Below are 9,234 nucleotides of genomic sequence, written 5' to 3' on the forward strand. Positions count from 1 at the left end.
AGAGTTCAAGGTTGCTACTCAAGATGACAGAGCCATACCCCAACCCTTTCTAGACCCCCCTAGAAGCTGTGTAGAACCTCAGTGACTGCCCAAGGTTCTAATTCAATGTACAGGTATAGCCCCTCACACCTGAATGCTAACTTAATAATCTAGCATTCATATTTAAGGTTTCTGCCTTATGAAGTCCTGTGATACAGATATATTCAAATAATGTTTTCAGAGAAACATTATGGAGGAGGAGTTGATATAGAGACATGAAGGTACCGCCTTCTGTTACCCAGAGCGTTTAAACAGTAATGCTAGCCCAATGCCCAAATCTTCCATGTTTTACTTGCTCAGTTTTTATTTTGCTTTGTTTTAAGACTAAGCACAGACACTTAAAATGCAATTATTATTCCTAGTCAGTTGTATAAAGTTGCTGAAATTTTTGCAATCTCATTACGGAGATTTTCAAATCCAGATAGTCACCGTACCTGAATACAGCCTCATAAAGCACCATGTGTTACAGAGCAACACCTGTAACAGTTACATAAACCATATAGAAAGAACTGAGTTGATGCATATTTCCCATAATTCTGCTAGGGGAATCAATTCTTAAATTGATAGTTTTACTGTAAGAAAAATAAATAAAAAAGCATTAAAGCTCTCATAAGAATCTCAACATTTCTTGAGTCCCTGTTTCTCTCTCATGAGGTTTACAGTGTTCTTCTGTTTTTTAGGTATTTTGCTATCGAGAAAATAGCTCTTAATAACACATCATCTTAGCTAGCCACAAAGCACCTCCAAAGAGCTAAATTACATACAAGAAAGAAGAAAAACCATCTCTCAGCTATAGTTATCTTCAATTTAGTTAGAAGAGACAAAAACAATATCTGTGTTACCGTTATCTTCTCAATACAAGTATCACAGGTTTTAGGTTCCACTGACAGTAAGAACCAGCACACAAAACTGAGTTTGAACTAAGCATGTGCCATTATGGACAGCAATGAAATAAGCTAATGCTTTGTGGCTGCTTTTACACATTCCAATGTATGTTTTTGTTAAAAGACATTTTTAGGATCCTCATTATAAACTAAATATTACCAAATTACCTGGGGAAGGAATATTCCATTCATCCCTACAGATAAAATTGGGGTATTTCATCCTGGGCAGTATCACTTACCTTTTTCATTTATAGACTACCAGACTCTACAGAATCCAGAGCTGAAACTACATCTACACAATTGGTTCTTCCAAGACTCACTGTGTTTCTAATGAACGAAATTCATGATAGCATATACAGGTTACAGAAAGCAGCTTGCAATCTCACTGAAATGTGCAACTTCATTTAACGCCCTTCTTCTCTTTCCATCACACTAGAATTGTTAAAATATTTTCATTCCGGTCTGAAGGAATGTTACCTGTAAATATTTTTAGTGGCACTGACCACAAGACTACGTCACCAGTGCCACTACACGTGAATAGGTACTCCATTACAAAAACAATGCAAGAAATTTTCATCATCGCAAAGGTCAGGTACTTTAGGATCTTATTTCTGTGGGATGGAATAACGGTGATAAATTTGCCTTAAATGGAGAAATGAGAGAAAAAGGGGGAAAAAAAGGAAGTGTTATAACTTTCTGCCTCTTACAAATGGACTGAACCATAAAGGCTTTGGTAAATTTCAGCTGAAATAAGCTTACAAAGATCTTGGGAGGCCTTTCACTTTTGCTTGTTCAGAGACCTCAGAAGAACGCTACATAGTAATGAACATCTGCAGTGCTGAAAATAGGAAGACCTTGGCAGGTATTGTGGAATTAACCTGAAATATATAAATACAATTGCCCTTTTTCCTTTTCACTAAAGATTCAGGATTGACCACTGAACTAGGAAATAAGAAGAATATCTGTTTGAAAAACAGAAAAAAACATGATGACCAGCAAGAATCCATTTCATGTAACAGCATTCTTTTGGTTCAGGTTATTCTTCAAGGCAAGTTATAAATAGGACAACTCACTACCATGCTTATACTATTGTAAACTTAGTTACCAAACATGCTTTTCACCTGCAGCAGTACTGGCCCACTGTAAGTGAGAGAACAAAGTCCATGTCCCAGTTCTGGCCTTTTTCCCTTTGGCTGCTGGGGCAGTGGCTGACGGAGGTGATAGTAACATGCTCAGCACCTGGAGGGAAAAAGTGCCGCATGTCCCACACCAATAATTATGAATCCTTAAATCTATTGGAGTCATTATAGAAGGCATGGCACTTTAATCCCTCGTTTAAATAAGCACAGCCACTTTGTAGATGTTTGGTTACTTTGCTCAGTTTCCACATCTAAAGACAAAAAAAGTTGTATGAAATACAAATGCAGTAATCACCATTGCCTCCTCTGTTCTCGGTCTGTTGCAGCTCAGCAGAAGTTGTATGAAATACAAATGCAATAATCACCATTGTCTCCTCTGTTCTCGGTCTGTTGCAGCTCAGCAAGACTTAACACAGCTCAGGGAGTGTTGCCAATATTACAACTCAGGTAGCATTGCAAGTACACACTATCATCATCATCTGACCCTTTCACAGCATAAATTAAGAACATGGCATTCAAAAACACTTCCAAGCAAGAGATAAGAATGTGCAACCCTATCAATGTGTTAGTGGGCAAAGACACAGACATACACACAGAACATCAATAATACTTTTTTCCTTACTTGGCTTTACTTGTTCTTCCTGTGCTATTCCAACATCATCAGAATCAGACAGTTCCTTTATGAAGTTGGAAGGAAACATGCCAGTCTTTCCATTGAGAATACCTTCCCACCAGCCCTCTTCCACCTGCACCAAGAAAAAAACAACAAAAAAGGAGGTTTTAACATAAGCAACACTTCACAGAGTCATATTATATACGTGATTTTAAATAACAATGACAATAATGATTTTCAGCAGTTTGCATTAATTTCAGGTATAAGGAGCACATGGCATAGGCTCCAAGCCAGAACATACCTCTTTCTTTCCTTTTTTTTAAGTAAAAACAAGAAGGATGCATGCACCCATCTGTAAATGTCAGCAGTGCTGACAGCAGTCAGAAGCATGGACGAGCATTAAATAAAAGGATAAAAGAACAACTACAGAGCATATGGTGTCTCTACATTTCAATTTTTATGGATATAAGTTCAATCACTAAATTTTCAGAACACACTGTACTCCTATTGTATATATGTACATATATGTATATGACCATCTTCTTAATGGATGCAATTTGCAGATTAAATTCACTAAGTAATCAATGGTAAAAGAGAAATGCCTGCAAAGGGTTATTCAGAGAATCTAAACTAGGTATCTTAATAAAAATCATGTGAATATTTCTGCTTTCTCCATCAAAATCAGAAATTGTTTATTTTAAAAATTAAGAATGTTGCTACATCATTAATGTGGTAACGTAAGAAATCTATGGAAAACAAAGAAGAGTACTAATGAATATTTGACTCCAGATTTACAAAGAGCTACTGAAATACATAATAATGATATGGTCAGAAGGAGGAGAGACACTTCCTAGCCCAATCCCAAGAGAAAATACCACTTAAAAATTACAAACTCCCTCCTGTATAACCCATTCAGGACTGAATGGTGGTGTCAGGCAGTGAAATGACAGCCCTTAGAAACCAGATGCCTTTAGGTTATAATGGGACAGCAAGAAATGACTTATTATATGCATCAGCTAAACACGCCCTTGACAGATAAGCATTTTTCATCTGTCAGACACTGTCCATTCATGAAAAAAAATTACAGGGGAGGACAGTGTCAGTCTGTGACACATCAGTCTCCAACAACGTTTGATCCATTTCTTTCCTGCCGCCCAATAAAAATGAAAATAGAAAGTTAATTTACAAGTTGAGGGTGTTCACATTTACTGTTAAAAAAACAACCCCACATCTTAAATGGTACTAGTTAATTATTATAGAAAAAAAAAGTCTGTTTTGTATCACTTAGCTCTGAAAATCTCAAGTTCTTAGAAAACAAATACCTTAACAATACAAGCAAATATTTCCTCAAACTATAGAGGAATTGTTGTATTTTTTTCAACTTAGATACATGTACAGTTTCACTATAAAGAAAATGATTGTTACTTCAGGAGTGATTCCTGTGCTTTCTCTCCATCTTCAACTTTTTTAGCAGATTTCTTGTGCTCCTGGGTTGATTTTTTGTTTTAATTTGAAAGCAGTTCAGACCACCACAGCTACTTTAACTTAATCTCAGTACCTGCCCATGACAAAACTCTCCCCCCACCCAAATGCATCAGTAGTATTAGTGAGGTCAAGCACAACTCTGGGAATAATGGCTATTATCCTCCTACTTCTTCCGAGGATAGAACACATACAAATCACTCAATCACTTCGGTGGGGTGCAGGTTTTTCGCATTGTATTATCAAAGTCTCTAAAAGGTAATATTTGCTTTTCTTCTCTCGAGACAAATTAAAAACCATAGGGAAAACTGAAACTGCATGACACACAACACTTAGTAGACTCTACAAATTATATCTCTAAATACCTATATATGATATATTGTTATATAGAAAATACACATGGCCAAGACTCTTTGAGCTATAAAGTATTTCAATTTTTCTAATGCAGTATTCCCAGATGGCTCTGTTGATTAGAACTAAACATTAAACCATAACTGCATTAGCTGATTGACCAGAAGATTAATGAGGGGAATTACACAGTTCCCAAGATGCCTGCTTTGCAAGATGCTGAGTTTACTTGACAGAAATAAGGTGACCAGTATCATTCAGTTCCATCTTTCCCTCAAGTAATTTTCTCCTGCTTACTACTTCAAGGGTAACACTTCACAGTTTTCTTACAAGTTAATATTAGCACTCTTTAAGCGGCATGTTTATGTATGGATATCTATGTATGTACAAAGACCTTTAGACAGGTAAATCTAATTGGATGTGAATATACTCACAGCATTCACTAGCTTATTATAAGTTTTCCAGCTGATACAAGAACGAATTATCTGAAAATACCATGCCATGTTCAGTAATTTTACAAATTCAGAAAAATCTAAAGCAAAACCCAGATTTTTTTCCACAAGAAAATGCAGAACCATTTTAGCAAGACATCAGAGGTTCATGTCAAATTGGGCCTCCCAAAGATTTATTAGGAAATTTTCAAAAGCCTCAAAAGCTTTAAGTATTTTTAAACACTATAGCTACACGCTATAGACCTTTAAGCCTCAAAACACACCAGCTAGACATTAATCCATACAATAACGAAGACACTAAAATACCCCCAGGATTTAGTTATCCCAAATTGAGGCAATCCATTACCATATGGTTTGAAATGTTGCAATAATTCCCAGCCAATAAAACCTTACAAATGAAAATCCATTATTCATGGGGGTAATCCATCCGGATATACAAGCACTCAATAAAATTTGTCACTAAACTATTATAACAAAGTGCTTTCAGGATTTATACATCTAGGTCCTGATTTATGCCCAGCATTCACATACTGAACCAAATAATCTAAAAAGAGGAGGATTTCATTCAGTGGTCTCTGTCCCTAGGCCAGAAAAGAAGTTCTACTATTCCTAATATCCTACACACCAATTGTAAGTTCAGCCTGAAAACGAAGTTCTTGGTTTTTAAGTTAGAAGAAGCATCTTTCCAATCTGCCAAATGTAAGCAGCTACAGCTAGAGGTATTTTCAAGATGTCTTTTCAATGTGTTGTATCTGTTCACCGCCTTTCAAAGAGGCATTGGCACATCCTCATCTTGCCAAGCCCCAGGGCTGCCAGTACGACTGTCATGCCACATTTGAAAAGCAACAACACACCGGGAAGTGACTGAAGATACTTCATTACTCTGCTTCATATATTTAGGGAGGTAACAACACATGCACCCAGCTGCAACTCAGACAATGCCATGCGTGGGGCAGGGACAGATGCAATAGCAGACAGCTATATGCAGTCCAATGCCTGGCTGTGATTAAATGAGATACGAACAATATCACCAGAGAATGGTGCACCATCTCTAAAGAAATGCATCCCATTAAGAAGCTGTGCTTGAAGGGTTTAAAGGATTTAAAGGGAAATTTATTCTAGACAATAATTATGCGACATTCAAATGTTCTTCGAATATCATTGGGCTTTGGGGGTTTTTTTACATTTTCAATGAAGAAAGCATACTTGTATTTTGTTTTTAATTGAATTATCCAATCAGTAAAGCCTTTTTTGATGTAAATGAAAAAAGGTTTTGGAAACTAAACCAAATACAGATGAAAATCACTCAAAATATACTGTTTTACTTCATTAGAAAGTGAGTGTTTGATCAAATTGTGAGATGCCATCATACAAAAGGAACCCAGACTAGAAAGACAGTAAGAGGTTGTAATAGTTACTTTTACTTACAAATAATAATATAAGTAAGAAATAATAATGAAGTGCTCAAAATAGATACCATGGAAGTGGACAGACAGGAAAATAACAACAGAGAATTATATGGGTGAGACATTCAGGCACACAAACAAGAAGTTCTCAAAAGGGTATACAGATGTTAGGATATTAAGGTGCTTAGAAATCAACAAAATTTATTGAAATCAGCCTATTTCAATGTTCAAAGCACAAAAAAAAGACAAAAGAAAACAATATGACAGCAGTTCAAGCCTTCAGGCAAACATAATAGTTCTATTTCAGACCAGGAAGGCAGTTCTATTCTGTAATTGTAAAGCAACCAAAGAAAACAAAATCACTTTAGTAGGTCACTAGGACTACAAGATTAAGATATTCCAAAAGCGAGGAAAAGTTACTTCTTATGTTCTTCAGGATGTCTCTTCATGGCCAATCTGCAACATCCCCCTTTAAAGAAAGAAACGTCAGAGAGAGCATCAGCCTGAGCTGTAGTGCAGTAAACCTTGACGTTATAAGCCTAGAAGCACCTTCCCTTGAGGGAACTGGGCGGCCATCTCTGTAGCTTGAAGATGGGATACCTGAAAAGAGCCCGAAATTCTGAGGCCAGCTACCAGCAGTTGCTTGCCAGAATATCTAGGACTGCTACAGCTGCTTGCTTATACCTTTCTATATAATTAATAGGCTAAAGTTGTTAAATGAGTAAAATGTTCTGCTCTTTGGAATCACTGACCTGAAGCTTGTTTCCAATAAATTTCCATGTCTACCTGTTCCACAAGCTTTTCTATGACCTTCAACTTTGCCCATGAGGCTGACAGACTACTAATGGCTCAGCCATGGCAAACGAAGGAGGCTTTGAGTCAGGAAAGGTTTCAGGTGGAAGAAAGTCTCCCTGGATCACAACAGAGTCTTTCTGGGCTGTTAAAACAGTCCCAGGAATAAAAGCAATGCCAGAGGTAGGCAACAGGAAGGAGAGAAGCCCAAGGTCAACAAATTTTCTTTTGCTTAGAGATGACTAGAGCACAAAAAGCAAAGGAAAAAAACTCCCTTATTTTATAAATTCTGCGGGAAGATCTTGAGCTTGAAGGACAAAAGCAATCCTATGTTGAAAGGAAATTAAAAACACAGATTCCCAAGAGGCGAAATAAATAAATTATATTCCTTGCCAATGGGAAAGAAATTTTGGAAAGAAGACCTCCACAGAAGATGGTGCCTACAGTGCCACTTGATGGCTTATTCTGGGAGTGCATTCAGAGAGTCATACCCATGAGACATCACCCAGCCCTTGGACTTCTACTACAGCACATCTGGAAGCTGTTTGATAACTCTGGTGGAGAATGGAAGGATTAAAAACTGCACGAATACCTCATATTAGGGGATCTTTTCAGCTTCAGAGTTCTTTATTTTGCAATGTCAAAATGTGCTTTGGGATTTTTTTTCCTTTTTTTTTTTGTGTTTGGGTTTTTGTTCATTTTTTTAACATCATCTTCTAAGTAAGAAAGTGAGGGACAGAGAAAACAATCCCATGGAATTGGAATGACCCTATAGAGAGTCAAAGGTATTTGCACCCCTATTTCCATAAAAAAGCCTCCTACCACATGAACTAACCAAACAAGCAGTAGTCATAGAGGTCCTTGTGAACCACCTGTTGGAAGGGAATGAGGAAAAACACCTTACCACAGGATTTCACAGGAAAGCACCTGACAGACGTGGAACCCCAGCATTCATTCACAGCTGTTTTCTTGCAGTATTATACAGTTCTGTACTTGTGGCACAGATCATCCCCTTGCCACTATTAAATATTCCCCTTTCAACTTTACAGCTGTCAAAATAAGTTACTGTAAGGAAAGTCCAGCTCAATCCCCAGTGTTTATCTTGTTCCTGGAAACGGGTTGAACCATTTTATCTCATAACAACAACAACAACAACAAAAAAGCACCAATGCCCAAAAGGAGCACTATATTTGTAAAAAATCAGTCTGCATTTTTATCATTTCAAATGAGTTACTTAGAGGATTTGATCATGTAATATATGGCAACGTTAACTTAAAATTCAAAGTATATGCTCAGTGATCTTACAGCATGTCTCAGTCAAAGACTTAGCTGTGAGCTTAACTCCAGGCACTACGCACTGCCAAAAAGCTGACTTCTCAGCTGGACGAGGCCACAAGGTATACAGTAGCACGACAACAGACTAATCCCAAATGAAAGCAGGCTCAGAACTGTTGAATGACATGCCAAATGTCCTTACTCTGATGCTACAGGTTAATTGCCTGGCATCCCATGGAAGTCTAACAGTGAAACATAATTGGAATTCAGATATCTGCATTTAACAAGACAATTAGTTACAGTTGTATTTTGGGGCAACTCTAATTAGAGTTACAGATAATGAGCTAGGAAAATGACAAGCAAAAAGCTATCAATCACACTTTAAATGTGAATATAAACAATGATGAAAATGCTTCTCTTGTTAGTTTCAAATGTACTTTTAATTTAAGTTTGTTAATTAATATCTCATGGGTATCAGTGTCTGTGTAGTTATGGAAACCTCTAGTTTAACAACAAGCAGTTTTATCTATTGTGATGAATGTTTGATCTTATTATAATTAATTTCTAACTATTTAGAACAAATAGGAAGGAAGTGTAAATTCTGCACACATACAGCCTCCAAGGATATCTATCTGATGACAAGCCTAGCATCTACAAAACTTGCACTCGCTGTTGCTGTTGTTCCAAGCAACTGTACAGCCCTAAACCACTGCTGCCACAACGGGAATTTCCAGTAGTATCTACCACCACCATAGACATAAAAACCCTTTCAGAAAGTATCTTATCACAGAATCACAGAATCAC

General features: G+C 37.0%; 1 protein-coding gene across 1 annotated transcript in view; it reads right to left on the bottom strand.

Annotated features, from left to right (window-relative positions):
• The window catches only part of SH3KBP1 (SH3-domain kinase binding protein 1), a gene marked incomplete at its 5' end in the record, with an annotated part of 104,896 nt that extends 102,088 nt beyond the window's left edge, over nucleotides 1-2,808 (bottom strand). The window contains one exon of the mRNA XM_010292532.1: nucleotides 2,685-2,808. Within this exon, the coding sequence (XP_010290834.1) occupies nucleotides 2,685-2,808 (124 nt within the window). The remainder of the gene's footprint in view (nucleotides 1-2,684) is intronic.
• Nucleotides 2,809-9,234: the final 6,426 nt, after the last annotated feature.

The sequence above is a fragment of the Phaethon lepturus genome, unplaced genomic scaffold (genome assembly GCF_000687285.1).
Source record: "Phaethon lepturus isolate BGI_N335 unplaced genomic scaffold, ASM68728v1 scaffold578, whole genome shotgun sequence".
NCBI classification, from domain to species: Eukaryota; Metazoa; Chordata; class Aves; order Phaethontiformes; family Phaethontidae; genus Phaethon; species Phaethon lepturus.